Source organism: Rattus norvegicus, chromosome 5 (assembly GCF_021556685.1).
Source record: "Rattus norvegicus strain SHRSP/BbbUtx chromosome 5, alternate assembly SHRSP_T2T, whole genome shotgun sequence".
Classification (NCBI taxonomy): Eukaryota; Metazoa; Chordata; class Mammalia; order Rodentia; family Muridae; genus Rattus; species Rattus norvegicus.
Genome location: NC_141538.1, coordinates 119,001,211 through 119,027,029, shown reverse-complemented (window position 1 = coordinate 119,027,029; position 25,819 = coordinate 119,001,211). Strand labels below are relative to the sequence as shown.

At 44.9% G+C, this 25,819-nt stretch overlaps 1 protein-coding gene and 1 long non-coding RNA gene across 3 annotated transcripts in view; one reads left to right on the top strand and one right to left on the bottom strand.

Annotated features, from left to right (window-relative positions):
* Patj (PATJ, crumbs cell polarity complex component) overlaps window positions 1-25,819 on the bottom strand; it is a 304,077-nt gene that overhangs the window by 186,550 nt on the left and 91,708 nt on the right. For both annotated transcript variants that reach the window (XM_087660182.1, NM_080398.1), the window contains 4 exon segments: window positions 24,886-25,095; window positions 21,175-21,297; window positions 16,461-16,868; window positions 7,256-7,379 (listed from right to left, as the gene is read on the bottom strand). In XM_087660182.1, coding sequence (XP_087516308.1) covers window positions 7,256-7,379; window positions 16,461-16,868; window positions 21,175-21,297; window positions 24,886-25,095 — 865 coding nt within the window.
* LOC148005928 (uncharacterized) lies at window positions 27-3,615 on the top strand. The gene is made up of 4 exons (XR_015620988.1): window positions 27-807; window positions 896-2,077; window positions 2,170-2,781; window positions 2,836-3,615. It is a non-coding gene; the product is annotated as an uncharacterized LOC148005928 (long non-coding RNA).

The following is a 25,819-nucleotide window of genomic DNA, read 5'->3' as shown; positions in this document are numbered from 1 at the left end:
ACTTTGATTCTTATTCTTTTGTTGTTGTGGTTGTTTGAGGGAGTCTCACTATGCAGCCAAGGGTAACCTCAAACCCACAAAGTTCTGTGCTTTCTAATTGTTGGGATTAAACATGAATATGTTGCCCACAGAGAAGAGGGCCTCAGAATCCCTGTGAGTAGAGTTTATAAGGGACTTATTTGTGGTGGGGTTGGAAACAAAACCTCAATTGTTATTTTTTTTTTTAATTTATTTATTATGTATACAGCGTTCTGCTTGCATGTATGCCTGCAGGCCAGAAGAGGGCATCAGATCCCCCATTACATGGTGGTTGTGAGCCACCATGTGGTTGCCAGGAATTGAACTCAGGACCTCTGGAAGAGCAGTCAGTGCTCTTAACCTCTGAGCCATCTCTCCAGCGCGTTATTTTTAATTTTTGAAATGCATTTTGTGCTGTGTGTGTACAGTGTACATGTGGCAGTCTCTTATTTTAATGCTTATTCTTTAAAGAATTAAGGTAAGACAACTTTCAGGAGTGGATTCTCTATTCCATCTTGTGAAGGTCCTTGAGTTCCTGCTGCTGCGTGAGTGTCTAGCAATTCTTCTCTGGGCCTCCCAGCTCCCGCAGGAGTACTGCATCACAAGGTCATGCAATGCATCTGGCAACTAATTTCAGGTTTTCAGGTTTACATGGCACGTGCTTTCACCTAAAGAGTCAATGTGTGTGTGTGTGTGTATGTGTATGTATGTATGTGTGCCTGTGTGTGTCTGTGTATGTGTCTGTGTGTGTGTGTTGGTGTGTGTGTGTGTGTGTATGTGTGTGTGTGTGTGTGTGCGCGCGCGCGCGCTCATGTACACTCTCCCTGCATTATCATCTATGTTTTTTACTTTACATATGTATCTGTGTGGTGTGCAGGCATGTATGCATGTTCACGTGTGTGGCTGCACTCATGTGTTCATGTGTGGAGGCCTGAAGTGATGCAGTGTCTTTCTTGGTCCCTCTCTACCTTACAAAGGCTGGGTCTCTCTGAGCCTAGAGCTCACTGCTAAAGTGAGCCTGGCTACACAGCTCCTGAGGGCTCAGTCTTTGTCTCCCACGCACTGGGCTCGGAGGTGGTTATCTGTCACCCGGCTCTGACGTGGGTTCTAAGGGGCAGAATCCTGACCCTCACACTTGTGTGGCAAACACTTTAGCCACCAGGCCGTCTCCCCAGCCCCAGCCTCAGCCTCTTATACTTAATTTTGGTTTCTATTTCGAAGAGCTCGTGTAATGACCTCGAGGCACACTGGTTAAGGGGAGAGCAATGGCTTTGGCCTCCAGCCAGAGGCAGATTCCAGACAGGGCTGGGATGCGGCTTGTCCCCAGCACCACACGAACCAGCTGTGGGGTGTGTGCCAATAATCCCACCACTCAGGAGGGAGAGGCAGGAGCATCAGAAGTGCACGGCAATCCCCAGCTACATAGTTCGAGGCTACCTGGGCTATTTTCCAGAAAGCAGAGTAATTACAGACAAAAAGGCAGCATGATTGAACAGCTGACTTCAATGATTGACGAGAAGAACAGTTCTGTGCAGCCAGCAGGGATGGGAAAACTAGCAGGTCAAGCACTGGAGAACTTTGCTATGCAGGGAAGAACCTGGCTTGCCGTGACAGGAACCAGTGGGGCCAGCCTCTGGAACCTATGAGCCATGAATTGAAAGAACCTCCCCACCAACCCCGACCCTGAATGACATTCTTCTTTGAAATTGGTATTCTTGAAGAAAATGTGAAATGCTACGATTTACAAAGTGTAGGTTTCAAGCCAAGGAGATGGGATGCTACTTTACAGGGCGGCATCACAGTAAATAATGCAGCGCTTATCCAAGCAACATGAAACACGATACAGACTTTCACCAAGATTATTATTTGAGGGGCCCTGGCTCAGGGGAAGTTGCTTGCAACCAAGTCTGGCGACTGGAGTTCAAGCCCTAGAACATGACGGCAGGACAGTGCCACCTCTGACTCTTCATAAACAAATGCATGTGAAAAAGAAGTTGTTAAAGTTATTTGATTTGGACACTTGTTTAAAAAAAGATTTCTTTCAGAAGTTAAGCCAGAGGTTATAATTTTTTTTTTTTTCCGGAGCTGGGGACCGAACCCAGGGCCTTGCGCTTCCTAGGCAAGGGCTCTACCACTGAGCTAAATCCCCAGCCCCTATCGTTATAATTTTTAAAAGGACAATGTATTTTATTCACCATCGTGCAAAATGTAAGGAGTCATAGGTGGCTGAGAGCTTCAAATACAGGCGCTTGTGGCTTTTAAATATTCACTCAACAAACGTACACGGAGCATCTACTACTTGCCAGAAAGTTCAAAAAAATCTACAAAAGTCCTCGCAGCACAGAGCTACCATTCTAACGGTGAGACACAGAATGGACACCTGGACGGATGCTCAGAAGCCCTGAGCTCTAGGGAAGAAAACGAAGCAATCGGGGGACAGAGAAGATACAGGGACTTCAGACAAGTTGCCAGAAACTACTCACAGCTGCATCGTGTATGTTAGGCACAGGAGACAGCATGAGGAAGGGAAAGGTGGAACTCAATAAATATTATGACTCCCCACCAAAAGTAAAAGCACCTCCACTCAGCCATAAGAAGTAGAAGGATGGGAGCCAGAGGTGGGCGAGCCTGAAACCAAAATACAAGTGAAATAAGAAACACTGCAGCTGCAGCCCCTGAGTGGTCGCACCTGGCTTGACTCTAGCCTGCCCTGCCTGCCCTGGCCTAGCCTGCCCTGCTCCCTGCCTGCCCCTGGCCTAGCCTGCCCTGCTCCCTGCCTGCCCCTGGCCTAGCCTGCCCTGTCTGCCCCTGGCCTAGCGTGCCCTGTCTGCCTGATTGCCCAGTCCCGCTACCCTTACTGTGCTCAGAGCTCTTCAAAGGTAAATCAGAAACCTCTCCCTCTTCCAACCTAACCTAGGGTGTTAGGACTAGGGTCCAAATAGTTTTCCCACTCTTCTCCATGCTTCCTGCCATACCCTAGTCCTCGTCATGCAGTCTAAGTGCTCTATAGCTTTGCCTGTGCCTCAGCCTCCTGACTTTCTTTTAATGGAGACCTTTATTCCAGACTCTAGGACTGCTTTGGATATCTGCTCTTTAACCCAACATAGGGAACCCCGGCCGCCTCCTTCACCTCCTCCTGTTTCCTAGAACGTGTTAAGATGGTGTAAGACATGTGTAAGACAGGCCACACGTGTCCTCTTTCCGTCTGCTCAATAAAGGAATCACTAAGGCAGGCTGAGGAGGCTGAGGCCCTTTCTAGAGACCTGCACCTACAGTAACATCAGCTTACTCATCACTAGAGCAAATTCTACCCAATATGAACGCTCAGCTAGTCTGTCCTCGTGTCTGTGAGAACATGAAGGATTTTACACCAAAGGCCTTCCTTGAATCTGTGTCTCTATCTTGTTTTAGAGACTTGAGTCTCTAGAAACTGGAACTGACTTGTCGGTCACAGACAACCCGTTCCACCTTTTCCTGTGGATGCCATCCATTGGAAACCTGTCTACTAAATGACAACTCCTTTTGCTTCTGGTCTTGATCAAGTGTCAATACAGCAGAGATACGGGGAATAGAATTATCATACTCAGATGCCTTCCCCATCTCCAGACACTTTCACTGCCAACTACTGGGACCCCACTCCTGGGTGCTTGGTCAAACCAGACCTGACAGCTCCGGGGGCTGCCTGTGCACCTCCACTCAATGCATGGGGGGGGGGGGCACAACAAAGGTTCCACTTGCCAAGCAATCTCTCACACAGTCCACTGCTGTGCTGTGAGAGTTACCTCTTCTCATGCCTGTTACCAGGGTCTGCTGCCCACTGCCTCCCCTCTGGCCCTTTGCCAGCACTCGAATGCCCATTTCTCACCTCTCACAGTGTTTGACACATACTTTATAGAGCTGTTCACCCTGTGCTCCCAGCACCCACCAGCCCATAAAACAAATCATGTCCTGGAGGCCTATGCAGTCGTTAGGCAATGGCTGAAATGGGCACAGAGGTTATAAAAACAGGGAGGTTATAAAAAAGGCCCCAGGATAAATGGAAGTTAACGCTTACAGACGAGGAATGGGGAGAATTTTCCAAACCTTTATACACGGTGAGGTGATTGTAGACCTCAGCAACAGAAACCAAGCAAAGTGAGCTGAGGTGTTAAACAGGCGCACACGCAGCCTGCTGCCTGCCCACCTGCCGAATACTATGTCTGCGGTGAGAACTGAGCCCATTCGTGACAGCACTCGCCCTCCAGAAGCTTCGCCTACAGCGAGGACTGGACTGGAAATGGGTACATAGGACAGAAAGCCATCCAGAGCGGGCGGTAGGATGGAAACGGAGTTGTTTCTTCTGGGAGTCTTGGGAAACTCATTTACAAGTTTGTTCTCACACTCCATGGACTGTGAGTGTTTTAAAGAAACCACATTATGCTGGTGTGGTTGGTTTTTTGTTTTGTTTTGGTTTTTTTTGCCGCTGTTTTCTGTTGGTGACGACACCACCGTGCGCTCTACTGCCACTTAGTCACATCCAAAGTCCAAAGTCATTGCTTTAGATTAGCCATAAGGTCATGAATAGCCTGTTACACACAGGCTATCAATAGATGATTTTAAAATTAATTGCTCTATAAAGGTAAGATGGCTTGTTGCTAATGGAGTGGGCTTGTGCACTGCAGATTTGAAAGGGATTCCCAAACTCTCAGATCTAGTCTTTGACTTCCACCCGAGGAAAGAGAGGCTTGGAGAGGTTACCAGCAGATCATCGGCTTACTACAGAGCAGCCTGGTATTCAAGTAGGGTCTGTTGCTTGCTGAGCAAAGCTCTCAAGAGGAAAATGAAAATCTGAATTTTACCAACTTGGTATGCATGTTTGCTGAGACATCTATCAGCCCACATCTCTGTCCTCCTAGCTTGGCATGATGATCAACCAAGCAATAGAGTCACGTCTGTCACAGCATCTCCTGGCGCCTGTGCTTATAAATGGTTTCTGATCGAGGACAAGTCCACAACACATGACTTTAGCAGCAGTCCCCAAGTGATATTTTTAAGAATAACTACATATGGCCTTGTAAAGTTGAACGGTGTTCCCCCAACTCCTCTGTGAGAATCTACAGATGGTTTCTGGGAGAGGGGATGTTAGTTTCTTCAGTAATGCAGTCACCAACAAGTTGTGTATGCCCCCATAAAGAATGCCCCACCTGTGCTTCTCTAAGAAACCCTAATGGATGTCACTGGGTCACTGGTGAAGAGATGACATGAAGGTAGAAAGGGGACAAGTTGGAAAGAGGAAGAGGATCGATGAGTAACAGGGAGCAAGAGGGTAACGGAGATGAATGTGGCCAAAGACATCACATATCTGATTGGAAACGCTGTAATAAAACTCAATTCTGTATAATTAATATAGAGCCTTTGAAATTAGGACTTAAACTCGGGGTGGGGTGGTTTTCACACACAGTCACACAGAAGCATTGTTGGGGGATTTGATTTAATGATAAGAAGCTGAATGGAAGTAAAGAAGGGCGGAAGGGAGGGAGAAAGGCAGAGAGGAAGGACAGCAAGTTCCCAAGCAGTGCCCAGCAAGACACATACAAAACAACTGCGGTGGCCAGGCCAGTGTGAGCTGTGACCAGGCCAGTGTGAGCTGTGACCAGGCCAGTGTGTGCTGTGACCAGGCCAGTGTGAGCTGTGGCCAGGCCAGTGTGCACTGTAGCCAGGCCAGTGTGTGCTGTGACCAGGCCAGTGTGAGCTGTGACCAGGCCAGTGTGAGCTGTGACCAGGCCAGTGTGTGCTGTAGCCAGGCCAGTGTGTGCTGTAGCCAGGCCAGTGTGTGCTGTGACCAGGCCAGTGTGTGCTGTGACCAGGCCAGTGTGTGCTGTGACCAGGCCAGTGTGCACTGTAGCCAGGCCAGTGTGTGCTGTGACCAGGCCAGTGTGTGCTGTAGCCAGGCCAGTGTGTGCTGTAGCCAGGCCAGTGTGTGCTGTGACCAGGCCAGTGTGCACTGTGGCCAGGACAGTGTGTGCTGTGACCAGGCCAGTGTGCACTGTAGCCAGGCCAGTGTGAGCTGTGACCAGGCCAGTGTGTGCTGTGACCAGGCCAGTGTGTGCTGTGACCAGGCCAGTGTGTGCTGTGACCAGGCCAGTGTGTACTGTGGCCAGGCCAGTGTGTGCTGTGACCAGGCCAGTGTGTGCTGTGACCAGGCCAGTGTGCGCTGTGACCAGGCCAGTGTGTGCTGTCCACTCTTATCACAACCATGGGCGAGGAAGTCCTCACTAACCAGAGGCCCATGGAAATGGGGTGAAGTTAGAAAGTAGATCTCCTGCAGGAAAGATAAAAGCTATGAGCCTGAAAGGGGGCAGACTCATCTGAGCTACGGTTCTTTAGTTGAAGTCCTGCTCTGGTCACGCAGAGGGCCACCCAATGTCAGCACTGCATGGCTTTATCCACCATCAGGCTCTGTTCTGTGGCTCTACACAACAGTCTTGACCTCACGGCCAACTGTCATCAAGTTCTAAAGCTTTCTCGTGATACATGAGATGTCACAGCCAAGCGTGTTCTGCCAAGCTGGTTCCAGCAGCATAGATCCTGCCCAGTGGCTCGGAGTCCCGATGTGATGTCACAATAGTCTCACCCGGGATCTCAGTATCAGAGCAAAAGTCAGTATCTCACTGTTAGATGGATAAAAGTATATGAAGGTTGATATTCTGAGTTGGCAAAGAGGCATAACACTTTCAGAATTCTTTAATGGAACCTAAGTTATTAATGTACTAGAATCAACTATAATTTATGGTTATGAAAATACTTCATAAATGTTTCAACTATGCACCCCTTTATTAATATTTAACAGCTCCATCCAGTGAGCTGGCAATTTCACTTAATAGCATCGGAGACTTTAACATATATCAGTAGAGACGCAGTTCACGTAAAGGAGGAGCCTCACTTCCAGTCTATGCTATAGTACAAAGCAGAATGAGACAGAGCATGTGTAGCCTTCTCCATACACAGAAATTCAAAGATCAAGTTGAAATTCTCAGCCAACCTTGTCCCAAGACAGGTGAAGTAAGTTTTAAGTTCAAAAGATCATAGTGAGGAGATGGAAGGGACTGGAGGGCCAAAAGGTAAGCAGGAGTCAACGTAATTATGGTTTAATCTCAAAACCTTAAAAGCAGCATGCCGGATGTAAGTGTGACAGTATAACACACTGTATACAAAGCAAAGGACAAGGACCACAGATACCCTAACAATGCTCACAAACCTAAATCCAGGCCGTGGCTCACTAGTGAGTGAAGATGTTCCAAGTCATCAAATCGGCCGTGCTGACCATTTCCTTCAGAGGAGGGCATGGGCGGCCGGGAGTCAAGGCCAAATGTTTCTTTCATCTTGAAAAGAAAGAAAACCAGAAATTCAGCATATTAAAGCAGCAGTGAGAATGCCACAATGTTGTTCAAACCAGACATCGATACAATGGATAACTGGGGCTGCGAGCTGCTGTGCCCGCACTTGTGCCCACACCCCCTGGGCCTCCCCCTCCCCCCACCCGCATGGGGTTTATTCTCCCATGACTTGCAACAAATGCTGCCTAGACCTGCAAACCTGGAGAGTTAGGAAGAGTTTTGTTTATAAGCATTAGCAAATGAATACAAGTGAGCATAACCCATAACAGACAAAGACAAACAAACCACAAACTGGCTGTCAGTCAAGTCACTTGGTGATATATGGCCTCCTAGATGTGTGTGTTCCTAAGACATTGCTATTTCTCAGCCTTTGCTCTACTCCCCTTGCCCTATTATTTTCTTTGCTTGCTGTATACCTATTTTCATCTTCCAGACAGGATCTCACTGACTGACCCAGGTTGGCTTTGAACTCACAGCCTTCCAACAACTGGACTCATAGGCATACACCAGATGCCTGTCAGGCAGACTGGCCCAAAAGAGGAGTTAGAGATTGACAGACACTGCTGATAACTTAGTGCGCTTTCCTCTCGCCTTCCCTCCCTGGCCATGTGTTTTACAGATTTTTAAAGACAGACTCTGCTGGGATGCTAAAACACTAGGGTCTTCTCCGAAGTCTTATGTTAAATCAAAATACTCAAAGAGGTCAAGTAGTGAGACACAGACTTTAAATCGAATGCACTTGAAACACAGCAGGTACAAAAGAATCGCTTTGAACTTCAAGCTGTTTCTTACAAGAAGCAGGAATCGAAATCCCCTCGTGAAAGACATTGTCCCTGAAGGGAAAGAGAATGCCACATCTCTATCTTCAGGGATGAGCAGCAGAGGCCTTAAGCCTCTCTCTCCCTAACACTGAGTAGCGCTTTCACAGCTTAGTAGTCCTCAGCAGTCAGTCAGTCCCTGAGGAACTGACTCCACCTGTTCTGGGTCCTCCCTTACGAGGCCCCCATGCTACATAAAGCTATGAAGTAAGTGTGCATGCTTTTCTCTTGTTTATCTATTTTAGTGTAATTTAATTTCAGGGCCCTGCAACCTTGGAAACAGAATTTGTCTGGCCCCACATCTCCCAAGTAGAGGAGTTAGGAGGCAGGCCTCAGTGGCAGGCCTCAGTGGCAGGCCTCAGTGAGGCATGCAGGTCACGGAACAGTGCCTTAGTGAAGGACACTGGTGACCGGAAAGAAAAGGTGCAATACACCGTTTCTAGATGACCCACTTATAGAAGGTTCATTTGTAAACTATAAATTGAGCCCTTCTTAAGCATTGAAACTACTGACTCCTTGACCTTAGACTTCTCAGCCTCAGAAGGATAATAAATTTCTGATGTTAACCTCCCCCAGAAAATGGTATGTCTGTTGTAGCAGCCCAGACATAGAACACAAGTTGTCATAACTTTCTATAAGCATAAATTTAAAAAAGTTTTTTAATAAAAAGATTTATTGTCGAGAAGGAAGAGAGGGAGGAAGAGGGAAGATTATAAACATGCTTACCATATAGATATATTAATTAATTTAAGATTAGCGTTTTAAAAACTTTGGTCTTACTTTTCCAAGCTCCATAATGTGGTCCCGCTCCGTTTGAGCCGGCCTCGTTTGTGATCCTTTGCTTCCAGCTCCTGACCGCTAGAATCACAAAACTGTACCACGACACCAGGCACTACTGTTGATTTTTTATTGTTGGAGATTTTGATTGTTCAAAGTGAAGAAAGTTTATATTTTCTAATGATCCACTTTCTATAGAATTAGAATAGTCAGTCTTTGGATCTAGAGAGATAGCCTGGTAGTTAAGAGCACTGGCTGCTCTTCCAGAGGTCCTGGGTTCAATTCCCAGCAACCACATGGTGGCCCACAACCATCTGTAACAGAATCTAACCCCTCTTCTGGTGTGTCTGAAGACAGCGACAATGTACTCACATAAAACAAATAAATCTTAAAAGGAAAATAGCCAAACTTCAGTGGTAGAGAACGTATTCTGAGAACTGCCATGCTAATTCCTGACAGCTTCATCAAACAAATAATGGTCACAGAAGAGAATATAATAAAGGCAGGTGGCCACCGGAGCCTACAGTGCACTGCCCACCTCTAAGATCGCACGGGTGTGAGAAGTGGTACGACTACTTGCGGGACTGGAAGAAAAGCAACAGTAACTTCCCAAAGAAAGGAAAAGAGTGGACAGAAGAACTGGGGTACTCAACGAGGAAACATTTTGAAATAATTTTGGATTTTAGTAAAGAAGATTCAAATTTTATTCTCTTTGATTTTATTTGACATGTATGAATGCTTTGTCTACATGCTTGTGCACCTTAGTGCCTGCCTGGTAGGTACTGACACTGAGCCCAGGTCCTCTGGTAGAGCAGTGTTCTTTTTTTTTTTTTTTTTTTTTTTTTTTGGTTCTTTTTTTTTCGGAGCTGGGGACCGAACCCAGGGCCTTGCGCTTCCTAGGTAAGCGCTCTACCACTGAGCTAAATCCCCAGCCCCTAGAGCAGTGTTCTTAACTGCTGAGCCATCTTCCCAGCCTTCAGGAAGCAAATTTGAAAGGTTAGACCTTTAGAAAATTGATTTTGGGTTTTTATTCCTCTACAAATAGAAGGGAAAAAAAGACCCCATCGTTATGAGGTAAATAATCCAGAAGCAAAATCAAAACAAAAACATAAACAAAAAAATCAAAACATTTAAAAAATGGGCAGATGGTTGCAAAGCAGGTTTTCCCACAAATACATATGGGGTCAACATAAAAAGATGCTTAACATCACTAACCACTAACTAACAAAATGCAAATCAAAGTCATAACAAGATAGGTGTGCTGGTACATGTCTGTAATCTCTGAGGCCTAAGGCGAGAGAATGTGGAATTCACAGCCAGCCAGAGCTGCTTGGAATCTGAAATGCCCCCTGCAGGCCATAAAGTGCCTGCAGTGATCCTCTGAACACTGAAACCTCCAGGAAGCAGGGCCTAGCAAGCAGCAGCTGGTCACTAGGAATGGGCCTCGTAGGGTTCCGGTCACCTCTGGTTCCAGCCTGTGTTCTCCGTTCCCTGTTCACTGCCACTGAATAAGCTTCTCCCACATTCCTGCCACCAAGAACTGTTCTCACCATTTTGCATTCCCTGCAGTAATAAACAGGTAGAAATCCCTTGAAGCCATGAGCCAAGGTAACCCCCTCTTCCTTTAAAATTTCTGTTGGGCAGCCGGCCGTCACCTCGCACAACAGGACAGGAACTAAGGCACTGGGACATAAGCACGTCGCCATCTCAAAACTAATCCCACAGTAGGGCACAATTGCTACTCACAAACAGAAATCTGAAAAAGTCAGACAAAGCAGCATTAGCGAGGGTGTGACAAAGCTGGACCCTGGCCACTGCACAAGTACAATGCTCTGGCAAAAACTAACCAAAGCCCTCTGGTCACATCACAGTGAGATCGGAAACAGACAATGAGGAAAGGATAGGAGCAGGGTTTGCCTGTCAGAGACAATGTCTAAGGTCTTTGCTCTTTGTTGGTTTAAAGTCAGGGTCTAACCCAGCACTGACTTCAAATTTACTATAGAGCAAAAGCTGGTCCTGAACTCCTAATCCTCTGCCTCCACCTCCCATATTTTGGGGTCACCTGGCTCATTTACTCCATGTACCCACCATGCTCAGCTTTTCCTAACATCTTCCAGTGGGAACACCCCAGGCTTGACATGCCCCAGGAACCCACACATTTCATTTACAATACTTGGTATCTGTTAGTTCTGCAAACGTTCAGACAAGGCACTTCTAACAGAACGCTTTGCCTGATAATCATCTCCATTAATAAGCTGGGCCAACTACGGCTTTAGGACTTCAAGAGAAGGAACTTCATATCCAATGAACTGTAACCATAAATTCTTCTCTTTTACAAACTCACTTTAGACTCTTGGAAATGCTTACTGATCTATGCATTCACATCCTGTCACTCCCAAAGAAACACCAGGTTCCTTTGAAGAATCTCTGGTTGTGATTTAGTTTGACAACCCAAGAGAACCAAAGACAGGTCATGAGCAGGTATTTATATGCCAACATTTACAGCAACATTATCCAAGAACAATAGTGTGGAGGACTGGAGACACGGCTCTACTGAGGGCTGGACTGATCAGCCTAGGCTTCCCCTGGGTCCCTGGTGTATAGAGAAGAAAAGTGTTTGGCAAACCCAGTAATAGCCTGGGCCCCGGGCCTTTAAGGGCTCCCCCTCCCACACACACACCTCGATGCACTGATGTACAGAGAAGAAACACAGCCTTCTCTAAAAACAGGAATATGCTTGGCAGAGCAGGTCATGGCCTGAGGCCAAGGCCTTGGGGAAACTGTGGCTTCAGATCCCAAGAACCCAATCTTCCCACCATATTTGGCCATGGTTATCAGTCCCAAGACTGCTGTATGGTAGATTTATAACGCTCTCGAGATGCTGTGCTGCCCTTGTGAAACTTGTTTAATTAGCTTCCCACTGACTTGGTCCCATTGTATGACAGGCTCAGCTTACTCTGCCCCACTTCTCCCCTCGAAACAGAACATAAGGTGCTGTACTTAATAGGCTTACTTGACCTAAGTCATAGCTTGTACAAACCTGGTCTCAAACTTCCTTATCTTCTTATCGTCTATCATCGCTTCCGATCGCCTGGTCCCCTTTCTGAGGGCCCTGTCGCTGAAGATCGAATTGCTGGCCCAGGTCATGGCTCAGTAGTTAAAAGCACATATGGCCATTTCAAAGGACCCAGGTTCAGTACCCAGCGCATATGTGGAAAGCCGAAATGTGCCACGTGAGAGACAACTCTCAGATGCTGCGAGTTGCTACACAGATGACTTAAGCTACAAACACCATACATTCTGCAGGTACAAAAAGACGCCATTCTTTAGAGCTTCCCTTACATGACTAAAAGCGGCAGCTTTGGCTGGCTGGATGACCCTGAGAACTGAGGCAAGTCCATTTCAAGGTGGATGAGAGCCTGTCCTACACAAGTAAGACCATGTCTCAAAAAACAAAACAAGACAAACAAACAAAAAACCCACATGCAAAGGCAGGGGTGAGGGGTATGCCAAGAAGCCACTTGGGGGAATAAGCTGTCACCGGTCCAGGAGGCTGGGTCTACTCTCATAAAGAACAGCAGTCCTAAGACCCACTCCAGCCGGAAGGTGGCAACCCCTCTGCACCCTCACAACTTCACTGTGGTTTCTAAACAAAACAATGTGTTCTACCCACAGAAATCCTTTTTAATTCTCCACTAATGCCATCTCTCACTTTACCAGATACTCTCCGAGATCTGATCTGAAAGGGTCAGAAGAAAAGATTTTCCACTGAGACACACACAGAGGGAAAATGAGGTGAGGTGGTTGGACATACATGAATGAACCTTGAAGAGCTTACGCTCAATGGAATAAGCCAGGCATAGAATGGTAGTTATCACAGCTTCACTTCTACAAAGTACTCAAATTCTTAAACAGAAGATAGAGTTACAGCTAGTGCCAGGGACGGGCAAGGGGAGGGCATGTATTAATCGATGGGCTCGACATTTCTGTGAAGGAAGCTAAGGTTCTGGAGATGGACAGAGATGGTGGTCACCCAACAGTGTAGTGGTATTTACCATGACAGAAGCAATAATGGTCCTCAACCCTCTTCAGGACACTAAATGGGTGCTAAGAACTACACGTTCCTAACACATTTGAGTATAGTTTTAAATCCTCTCAGGGGTTGTAACGTTGTATCATCTATGTTAATAGTATAGGTTGGATAGCTTAGTTTATTCCTAAATCTGAAGGAAGTTCCTACATTACACAAGTGGAAAATTCCATATGTGACGTCATATGATGGAATACAGGCCACTGAAAATGCTGTGCAGTCAGCTTCAGGTTCAAGACGTGCATAGGAAATGACAAACATGGATTACATGATAAGAAATGATTGTATGATAAGGAATGATTGTACGATAAGGAATGATTCCATGATAAGGTATGATTCCAAGATAAGGTATGATTCCAGAGGTCCATCAGTTCAAACAGTGGGCAAGTAAAGATCCAAGCCCACTCCACCATTAATAGAATTAATAGAAAATCAAGTGGTAGTAATTCAGAGTTTATTAGAGCTAAAACAATCTTTATCAATATATCCTACAACCATAAACCATATAATTCAATGTGAATTGATTAAGTGTAGAGGAAATAGTATGAACACATATTGGCTATTTTAATTTATAACAACATTCACAGCATGTGTGAAAATGGACCACCAGTCCTCTGAGCTGATTTTTATTTGAGATCTAACTTCTTCCTTCTACATAGAAAATGGTCCTAACAAGCAGGAATGCCTGGAAAAGAGAATTCAGTAAGGGAAGCAACAAAGAGGTCGGCCCCTGCACTGGTCGGGATGAGATGTCCCAGTGGCTCAGATGTTTGAGCACTGGCTCCTTGGCTGGTGGTGCTGCTGGGCAGGTTAGGACATGTGGCACTGCAGGTTAGGACATGTGGCACTGCAGGAGGAGGTAGGCCGCCTGGGCAGAGCTCCGAGGTTTCCAAGCCTGGTACTCTTCCCGTCTCCTCGCCAACCCCCATCTTCTAGATACAGCCAGTGTGTATCTAGCTGTACTTGCTGCCGTCATGGTCTCTAACCTTTTAGAACTCTAAACCCAAATACATTCTTCTATAACTTACTTTAGTCGTGTGTATTTTTAAAGCAAGATATAGTAACCAATACGGGCAACTATATACCAGTCCAGAAATTAAAGTGCGCGTCTTCCAAACCGTGAGCACTGAGTATGGTCTTGAACAAGCCTCAATAAAACCACTTTACCAAACGCCCACAGTATTGGTTAGATATGATTGTCAGCTTGGCACCCAGAGTCACCTGAGAAGACAAAACCTCACCTTTAGGACAGTCCTAAGGATCCCGGCCCGTGACATGGCAGAAAGGGCTCAGCCCATGCTGGCGGCACCATCTCTAATCAGTTGGTCTGGACTGTACAAGAAGCTAGCAGAGTAGGAGCCCGAGAGTAAGCCAGTAAGCAGTATTTCAGCTTCACTTTTTGCTTGAGTGGCTGCCTTGTCTTACCCTAGTGATAGGCTATGACCTAGAAGTATAAGCTGAAGCCAACACTCCCTGCCAAGGCTGATTTTGGTCAGCGTTTACCATGGAAGCCAAGAGCAAACTAACAAGTACAAATTAAAGAACTGCCTTACCTCAAACAAGCTACACAGGAAATTGGAGTGACCTGAAAGTGACTGTTGTGAACATAGACAGGAAATATGCAGAAGATTTAACCTGATACAACATTTGAGACATGACTTTGGACTACATGTATCCAGTAACTGTTCTAAATATATTTGTCTAGTTCGCCCCTTGCCTTAAATGTTTAAGTAGCAACATGGACCAGTATTTTAACTTGTCTTTTATTTAAATGAATAGGAGTTTTCTATTTATGGGAAAAAGCAGCCAAAATAAAAGTATGTACATGTTCAGCAATCTCTGGTTCAGTGTGCTTATCTCAGTGGACATCCGGTGTGAACTGAATGAACACTGAGGACATGGGGAAGGGCTGTCAGAGAAAGCTATTGTCAGTGGGGGACACCAGGCAACGGTGTCACTGCTCTCAGCACCACTTACACATTAAAAACATCTGCTCCCTGGTAGGCTGCCCAGAACCCTCTGCGGCTGGGCATCTTTGAGGCTGCATCAATTGCTAGGGTAGCACCTTGCCCAACAGAACAAAGCCATAGGATCTGCATGAGGAACAGAGGGAAAACGTCCATGGGAGGCAAGGGAGAAAGAAAGCCAGCTTCCTTCCACCTACTTTGCTTATCACGCAGAAAGGACCTGCCTGTGCAGACAGCAGGGACCTGTATGAACACACTACCCTCAGACCTTTAAGACACCTCTAGGGCAGCCAAGGTGGCTCAGAGGTAAGAGCCACTGGTGATCTTTCGATGGGGTCTGGCTCGATTCCCAGCACCCCATGACAGCTAACGAGCATCTGTAGCTCCAGTTCCAGGGATCTGACATCCAGTTCTAGCCTCTGCAAGCAGCAGCCATGAACATGGTGCACAAACATACATGCAGGCAAAATGCTCACACATGTAAGAAAACTAAAAAACGTCAACAAATAAAAACACCATCTAGAGTCACTTTCTTCTTACATGTCTGAAAAGTAATTCAGGCCAGAAAGTAAACAAAGTAAGACAATATGACAGGTGGCCAGGAGGTGGTGGCAGGAGGATTTCTGAGTGTGGGAGGTGGAGGCAGGTGGATTTCTGAGTGTGAGGCCAGCCTGTTCCACACAGCGTGTTCCAGGACAGCCAAGGCTATGCAGAGAAACCCTGCCTCAAAAACAAACAAACAAACAAACAAACAAAAAACCAAAAAAAAAAAAAAAACAAAAAGGCAACTAATTAAACATAATTTTATTTTTAAAAAAATCCAGTTCACTGGTGATTTAATAGTAAGGATAACCTACTGAAGGTTAATGCTTCCTACCAAGTTTGAGACAGGCAGTCTCAAACATGCAAGTCACTCTCCGGCCACACTACAGTTGCATCACACATAGTGGAGAATGTTATGAACAGCAAAGAGAGCAATAATAATGTACTGTATATAATAATGTATAATATATAATGTACTTTATGTTAATTTTGCCCTGACAAATATACCATACAAGAAACATATAACTATGTTACCTTTAGGGAATTTAAAAAAAAATCTTAAGGATTAAAGAACTCTTTATTGAACTGAGAAATGAGAAGAAAAATGTTACACACACACACACACACACACACACACACACACACACACACACAGAGAGAGAGCAAGGTAATCCATAGCTCACGATTTCAGAGAAGCAGTGTGATACAAAGAGGGTGACCTCAAGCACACAGCTCTGCTCCTGGCAGTGCATCCTGTCAGTCACCCTGACTGTGAAAAGCCCATTTCCTTTCTGTTTTATCTGTGGGAGTGATATGAGCAAGGGGCGGAGGGGCAGGGCGAGGAGGAGGTGGCTGTGAAGCAAAGCCGTACCATGTCTGTGGTGCTGAAGCTATAGTCCTGCATCTCCTGGGGATAAGCAGTCATCATGGACTCTGTGTCGTGACACTCGAGTATCTCTCCTCCTGAGAGGTCAGCATGCAGCCACTGGGGGCTGGCCTGGAGATCCAGCCTGGGAGATGCAGAAGTGGGCTCCCGAATGTGAGGAGGTGGTGGGTGTGCTTCCATGTCCCGGAGGCGGTCTTGGTAGATCTCATACTCCTCGTCAACAAGCATCTCTCTTTCCTCACCCCTTCTCTCCAGCCGAGGGCTCAGGAATTCATGCATTTCCCAGGCTTCTGAGCTGCTGTCCATGTCTTTTTGTTGGAACTGCAAAGACTTTCCCAAATCTAGAAAAGGTTCATCCACGAGTTCTTCAAGATACGGCTCATCTCTAAATCCCTGTAAAGAAAAGGTTTTTAAAAAGGTTAAGCTTCACTTGTCTTAAAACTGCACTATACACCTCAACCAGGAAAGGTGCCAACCTGACTGAAGCACCCTGCCTTAGCCAACACATGGTCAGAAGTACGTGCTCTTCTGTATCACGAAACCAGAGAAACTGCAGCCCATTCTGCACAGCCCAGAAAACAAACACACATGGAGTAAAGAGGCAGAACTTGCCATACGTGAGGGAAACCACACTGAAAGCCTCATTGTACAGTAGCCACCAACAATTCTCCATCGCAGTGAGGAATCTGGTCAAAATGTTACACCACAGATGCAACTTCTCCCTAATACTAATGGTAGTTCATAACCATAGACTCACTACTTACTTCCTACTTTCCTAAGATAGGAAAGACTGCAAGCTCAGCGTGGCCATGCATGAGTAACTCAACAAGTGAAGCTACCGGACAGTTAAAAATCCATTGTTTTTTACTTTTTTAAAGGACAGAGGACTGAGCCTAAGGCCTTGCAGATGCCAGGTGACACTCCACTGCAGAGCGCCAGCTTGAGCCCTTTACAAAGAGAGTTCTTTACACATTGAGGACACAGTCATGTCTCAAGCACTTCGAGTATAATTTTCTCCTAAGAGGCTAAATAACAGAAATAAGATTTCACCTACACTGAGAATATGCTAAAGAGGCATGAAAACAGTTTATGCTGAGCCTCTGCCCTGACTCTGCTGAGCCAGTGGCTGCTGAACACAGGGGCCTAACTGCCTATAGATCAGCCCTCATTCTACTGCAAGCCCTGTCCATTAAGCACTACCTAGTGCAAAGTCTCCAATCAACCTCCCCTCTGCTTTCTTCTCATAACTTAACACCACATGGTTAAGCTTCACATTGAAACAGTAAATCAATACCACAAACCTGATTCAAAAAACGATCAGTCAGAGGACATATTTGAAAACATCATGGTTAATAAAATGTCTTCATTTTTAAGAGGGTGGTGGACATTATAGGAATACTTCTCAGTCTGAGACACTGTACATATATGCCAGGAACATTGCTGGACAATTGTTACCAACTACAGCAAAGAACGAAGTACATTTTAGGAGTAAAAGGAATACTTGATACATACTGTCTATGATTATAGGACCAAAGAGGTCTGAGTAGATAATCTTCTTTTTTTTTTTTTTATTAACTTGAGTATTTCTTATATACATTTCGAGTGTTACTCCCTTTCCCGGTTTCCGGGCAAACATCCCCCTCCCCCCTCCCCTTACTTATGGGTGTTCCCCTCCCAACCCTCCCCCATTGCCGCCCTCCCCCCAACAGTCTAGTTCACTGGGGGTTCAGTCTTAGCAGGACCCAGGGCTTCCCCTTCCACTGGTGCTCTTACTAGGATATTCATTGCTACCTATGAGGTCAGAGTCCAGGGTCAGTCCATGTATAGTCTTTAGGTAGTGGCTTAGTCCCTGGAAGCTCTGGTTGCTTGGCATTGTTGTTCATATGGGGTCTCAAGCCCCTTCAAGCTCTTCCAGTTCTTTCTCTGATTCCATCAACGGGGGTTCTATTCTCAGTTCAGTGGTTTGCTGCTGGCATTCGCCTCTGTATTTGCTGTATTCTGGCTGTGTCTCTCAGGAGCGATCTACATCCGGCTCCTGTCGGCCTGCACTTCTTTGCTTCATCCATCTTGTCTAATTGGGTGGCTGTATATGTATGGGCCACATGTGGGGCAGGCTCTGAATGGGTGTTACTTCAGTCTCTGTTTTAATCTTTGCCTCTCTCTTCCCTGCCAAGGGTATTCTTGTTCCCCTTTTAAAGAAGGCGTGAAACATTCACATTTTGATCATCCGTCTTGAGTTTCATTTGTTCTAGGCATCTAGGGTAATTCAAGCATTTGGGCTAATAGCCACTTATCAATGAGTGCATACCATGTATGTCTTTCTGTGATTGGGTTAGCTCACTCAGGATGATATTTTCCAGTTCCAACCATTTGCCTACGAATTTCATAAAGTCGTTTTTGATAGTTGAGTAATATTCCATTGTGTAGATGTACCACATTTTCTGTATCCATTCCTCTGTTGAAGGGCATCTGGGTTCTTTCCAGCTTCTGGCTATTATAAATAAGGCTGCGATGAACATAGTGGAGCACGTGTCTTTTTTATATGTTGGGGCATCTTTTGGGTATATGCCCAAGAGAGGTATAGCTGGATCCTCAGGCAGTTCAATGTCCAATTTTCTGAGGAACCTCCAGACTGATTTCCAGAATGGTTGTACCAGTCTGCAATCCCACCAACAATGGAGGAGTGTTCCTCTTTCTCCGCATCCTCGCCAGCATCTGCTGTCACCTGAGTTTTTGATCTCAGCCATTCTCACTGGTGTGAGGTGAAATCTCAGGGTTGTTTTGATTTGCATTTCCCTTATGACTAAAGATGTTGAACATTTCTTTAGGTGTTTCTCAGCCATTCGGCATTCCTCAGCTGTGAATTCTTTGTTTAGCTCTGAACCCCATTTTTTAATAGGGTTATTTGTCTCCCTGCGGTCTAACTTCTTGAGTTCTTTGTATATTTTGGATATAAGGCCTCTATCTGTTGTAGGATTGGTAAAGATCTTTTCCCAATCTGTTGGTTGCCGTTTTGTCCTAACCACAGTGTCCTTTGCCTTACAGAAGCTTTGCAGTTTTATGAGATCCCATTTGTCGATTCTTGATCTTAGAGCATAAGCCATTGGTGTTTTGTTCAGGAAATTTTTTCCAGTGCCCATGTGTTCCAGATGCTTCCCTAGTTTTTCTTCTATTAGTTTGAGTGTGTCTGGTTTGATGTGGAGGTCCTTGATCCACTTGGACTTAAGCTTTGTACAGGGTGATAAGCATGGATCGATCTGCATTCTTCTACATATTAACCTCCAGTTGAACCAGCACCATTTGCTGAAAATGCTATCTTTTTTCCATTGGATGGTTTTGGCTCCTTTGTCAAAAATCAAGTGACCATAGGTGTGTGGGTTCATTTCTGGATCTTCAATTCTATTCCATTGGTCTATCTGTCTGTCTCTGTACCAATACCATGCAGTTTTTATCACTATTGCTCTGTAATACTGCTTGAGTTCAGGGATAGTGATTCCCCCTGAAGTCCTTTTATTGTTGAGGATAGTTTTAGCTATCCTGGGTTTTTTGTTATTCCAGATGAATTTGCAAATTGTTCTGTCTAACTCTTTGAAGAATTGGATTGGTATTTTGATGGGGATTGCATTGAATCTGTAGATTGCTTTTGGTAAAATGGCCATTTTTACTATATTAATCCTGCCAATCCATGAGCATGGGAGATCTTTCCATCTTCTGAGGTCTTCTTCAATTTCCTTCTTCAGTGTCTTGAAGTTCTTATTGTACAGATCTTTTACTTGCTTGGTTAAAGTCACACCGAGGTACTTTATATTATTTGGGTCTATTATGAAGGGTGTCGTTTCCCTAATTTTTTTCTCGGCTTGTTTCTCTTTTGTGTAGAGGAAGGCTACTGATTTATTTGAGTTAATTTTATACCCAGCCACTTTGCTGAAGTTGTTTATCAGCTTTAGTAGTTCTCTGGTGGAACTTTTGGGATCACTTAAATATACTATCATATCATCTGCAAATAGTGATATTTTGACTTCTTCTTTTCCGATCTGTATCCCCTTGACCTCCTTTTGTTGTCTGATTGCTCTGGCTAGAACTTCAAGAACTATATTGAATAAGTAGGGAGAGAGTGGGCAGCCTTGTCTAGTCCCTGATTTTAGTGGGATTGCTTCAAGTTTCTCTCCATCTTCTTGGGAAAGCTTCAAATGTGAATTTGCATGTTTGGCTCCATGTCTATAGCATTTTACATGGATGTCTGTTTCCATGATATATCGTTCTTCCAAATATTGAATATATATTAGTGTTTAAAAATATGCTTGTTCCTTTAAAATATTTTTTATATTTATTTTGGATTATGGAGGTGGAAGAAGTTATGTGCCTTAGGGCATGTGTAGAAATCAAAGGACCACTGTGAGAGTTAGTTTTCTCCTATCTTGTAGACTCCAGATGCTGGACTCAGGTCATTTGGTGTCTTACGTGAGCCATGCTGTTAACCCTAGTGTTTGTTCTTTGAAAATGCCTTACAACTTCTGTCATTAAAGAGACAATGTTACACTAAATGAAAATTTTTAATTTAAGATATACTAGTTACAGGTAGGGCAAACCTGTAATGGTGAAGGGGTGGATTTCATTTGTAACTGTTTAGCCAAGTGAGTGGGAACAAGCTTGTGTCCTCCCCCCACCCATTCAAATGGCAGATAACTTTATCAAATACCTGGGGTGCCTCGAGGATTAAAGATGAGTGGATCTCGTGAACGGTTTCTGGAGACTCACTGTTATCTCCATTGTTGTTTGAATGGAAAATAAAATGTTCCTCCTTCTCCTCCTTCTCCTCCTCCTGAAAATAAAAACCATTTTTATGATCAAGAAAATCCTTCAGCTTCAAGTCCCCCTGAGACAGTTCTCATTCACTGCAATAACCCATAAAGGCTATGCAAACGTTATCAACAAAGCCAACAGTTACCCACACTGAAAAGAAAAGGAACCTTAGGGCACAGCTCACCAATTTGAAGCATTCTTTAAAGAAAAGCCACTCACCGGGAAAAGGCCTTGCAGGTACAGCTATGCCGTGAGGCCTGCACCAAGCATAGGCTTAGGTACTTGAACACACTCAGGTGCACATCACCAATGGGCACTGAGAGAGAGGCTTACCCATGAGGAACGGGCTCAATTAGTGCTAGTCACTCAATAGTTACACGTCCAGAATCTGACTCCAGAGCCCAGGTCCTCAATTACCACTCCATGTAATCCTCATTTTACAGATCAGCAACGTGGGTAGTGAGGTGGAAAAGCCTCAGGGTACACAGCCTTGAGGCCACAGAGTAGCCACAGCTCGATAGCCAAGGGCTTCAGGGCCTGTGTGGTCTGCCTAGTGCTAAAGACACGGTACAGTTTTTAAAAGCCAGTTTAGTAGGGTTTTTGTAGCCAATATGTTTGATGTAGGTTTGCAGAAGATAAGATGAATTGCTATCATGGGTAAGGTGACAATTCCTCATGGTAGTTCTATAAGTACAGCTATTACAGGGCTCACTACTACAGAGGTAATTGTTGTGCTACACATCCAGTCTTTCTGCCCATCCACCCTTCTTACTTATATTCTCCTGCCTCCACCAGGACTCACAGCACATGCACCTGTTTATTCAGAGCCCTCTACCATCCCCTTCACCTGCCCCTTAAGCTTGGCCTCCCATCCCCCAGCTCTCCTGGGAGCCTCACACTCATGATGAGGCTAAATCCCTCCCAGGGCTGACCTCTAGGGTCATGGCTTCTGAATGGAATAGGTTCCATGTTTTCACACTGCCTCAGACTTCCTAATGCTGCTTAAAGGGAGAGCCTGTGTTGTCTCTCTCCTAAGGATTTTCTCATATAGTCATGATGAGTAAATAACTGTCAGAGAAAATATAGACAAAATACTTGTCACAACCTAAAAAGGTGAAACTTATAAAAATATTAATGTTCTCCCTCCTTAATTTATGAAAAAGCACACTGTGTACTTCAATTTACCATCTGTTGCCTAAGGCAGTACAACTCATATATGAAAAGTCAAGATCTTGGTCAGCCATGTACTAGACTGAATTTTAAATGGTTAAAGTAATTGATAGGCATTGTTATATTCAGGCATTTTTTAGAAGATTAATTTCATTTATATGAGTACACTGTAGTTATCTTCAGACACACCAGAAGAGGGCATCGGATCCCATTACAGATGGTTGTGAGCCACCATGTGGTTGCTGGGAATTGAACTCAGGACCTCTGGAAGAACAACCAGTGCTTTTAACGGCTGAGCCATCTCTCCAGCCCATGTTCAGGCATTTTAATGTGTATAGAAGAATATAAAAAAATGTAATGTTGGTAGGGTATGTGATTAGCATGGGCAAGCATGTGAGAGGCTTAAAAGACAGTGATGTACAAGTCCTAGAATCAATCTCAACCACAAAAATGAAAAAAGAACAAAGGTCACACTGCAGTTTCCTAAGTCAAAAACACTTTGTGCAATACACTGCTCATTATCCATATATGTGGGGTGTGTGTGTGTGTGTGTGTGTGTGTGTGTGTGTGTGTGTGTGTGTGCGTGTGTGTGTGTGTGTGTATGAACATAAGCGTCACTGCCTACCAAGCTAGTGAGGTTCCTGAGCTGCTATCATGTAACATGCGAATATATTTACACACCAAAATAATTTCAGAGGCAAGAAAAGACTAGTTCTTTAGTCTTGCTCATTCCACTATGAATTTCTATAAAAGATTCATAGAATAAAAGTGATTGACTTTATCAAATCGCCGATCCAATTTTTATGAAACATGGAGTGCTGCATCAGAGCGATATGGGCGGCCCACTGAAGAGGGAGGTTTGGGAAGAACTAGCAGCCTCTGAGGAGGGGATCTTGATCTCCAGTTCAATGGTCTCCCACTGGATTCTTTGAGCCTACACACCTTTGAAGTCTGAAACTCACTGGGTTATTCAGAGCAAAACTAGAAATAGGCTCTCTGAAACCCAGGCTGACAACCTACCATGACGAAATTACTACTCAGATACATGCAGGCAAACTAAAGAGGACATTGTAATAAAGCGAGCTTAGCGTGCTGTGCCTAAAAAAGGGTACACGTTTTGAAACTGTCCAGCCAAGCTCATACTTCGACTCCACCCCTTACTAAAGAAAAAACTCTGGAAAAGTTACTCAACCTTCTGTGTCTCCACTGGCTCATTTGTAGCGAATGACAAGAGAAGGCTTAACGTTGCTTTGAATTAGTACTAATTAGAACATGTGAGAGGCTTAAAATATAGTGATGTACAATAAATACTCATTCAAAACTAAATGAACACAATCAGTATTTGTTTTACACCAAGAACCTCAACAACACAGTTTTAGGACCCACAGTCAAGAGCAGTAACACGAAACAGTGCATCATACGGTAAGATGACCTCAGAACGATTTGACCACAGGAGGGGGGTCAGCATTAGGGCTTAGCAGACATGCTGGTGACAGATGATGACAGGAAAGACTGAACATTTCATTTCCATATGAACAAAACCAATGCAGGTTATGAATTCCAGCTCGCTGTACCTTCTGAACATCAGTCTGAAGCAGTGCTTCTCAACTGTAGGCTGCAACCCCTTTAGGGTGGAACAAGCCTTTCACAGGAGTGACAGAGCAGATCGCCTTGCACACTAGATATTTACATCACAGTTCATAATAGTAGCAAATTAGTTATGAAGTACCAACAAAATCATCTATGTCACCACAACATGAGGCTGTGTTAAAGGATAGAAAGATTAAGAAGGTGGAGAACCACTGTTCTAAAATTAAAATGGAAAATTATGTTAATTGACATTGAAAGGATGTGACTAAAACTTAGAGTCTATTTTGAAACCCGAAGGCAAAGGGTTAGTAAAAGTGGCAGGGGCAAGGCTGGCACCACCAGCAGTGAGCAGTCACTCAGTATGTCACATTGGGTGGCATGGCCCGGATTTCTGAAACTTGCTCTAATGTTGTAAGTCAGAGGCATCAGAAACTTGCTTACTGCTCTTTCAGAACAGCAGAGTTTGGTGCTAGGGACTGTTTGGGTGTGAGTCCCCAGCACCCACAAATTGTGGCTTACATTCACCTCTAACTACAGCTCAGGGAATCTGACGCACTCCTCTGGCCTCTGTGGGCAGTGGACACATGTACAAAAACCTCACACACCCGTGCACTAAAATAAAAACGAAAAAAAGAAACTTGCACAGGGTCACACACACAGTAGCCAGCCATATGGGACAGATTTCAAGGACAGGAGTGACTGTTTCCCCTGGTCCATGTTCTTTACTAGTTTTATTTGCCTTATTAACGCAAGTCAAGCCTTACAGGTGAGGCGTATTTGTCTTCCAAGTTCATGTTGTTAACTACCACACTATTACCCCTCTGTATTAACTGAGTCCCAAACTCACCACCAAAGGCTTACAGATGCCAAGGTGCACCACACCTGGGGGTACAGCCTTCAACACTTCCACAGCCTCAGCAAGAGTGGCATTGTCCAGAGAGAACTCATTGACGGAGACTAGGCGATCTCCAGGCAAAAGTTCTCCACTTCTTTCTGCTACGCCATCTGCCACCAAGGAGCGAATCACAATCACTGACCTCATGGGATCCAGGGGGTCCTAGAAGTTAAATGAAAGAAAGTCAGCCCCCTGGAATTAAATATGCAGGCTTAAGAAAGCTTATCTTTCACAAATCTGGTTCATTTATCTCATATGGCCAGTATTCTGCTGCTGTTCTCTAGAAGCTTAAATCAAAGAAAACTCCATCCTATATATCTTATAATATCAGCTTACATCAGGGTGAAGGCATAAACATAACAGTTTCAACTGTAGTCTGAATGTTCAATACATATAAATTTATTCTTTAAACTTCCAGTGACCGGCCACAAGAGATCTGGGAACAGTAAGGCAAGATTCTCTAACAGTCTCAAGCTTAGGTATACTGTGGGACAAAGATGTGGCCACTGGTCCACGTGCAGGATCCACGGGGAGCGTAAAATAGAAACAACACGCCATCACTCAAAGTCAGCATCCTTCTAGGAACCACATGAGGGAGGGAGGGAGGGAGGGAAGGAGGGAGGGAGGGAGGGAGGGAGGGAGCGAGGGAGGGAGGATGAATGATTATTTTTAAAATATATTTAGCAGCTGAAAAGAAAATTGAGCAACTGAGAGCACTTACTCCCAAATCATAGGAGCCAGAGTTCGAATGTTGACACAGATACCTATCTCCAAGTGGAACAGACATGGGAGGAATGCTGGGGTTTGCTGGCTTCCATTTGACTAGAGAAAGACCAGCCCAAGATGCAAGGAGAGATCCTGCCTCGAAGAAAAAGGCAGAGTGACA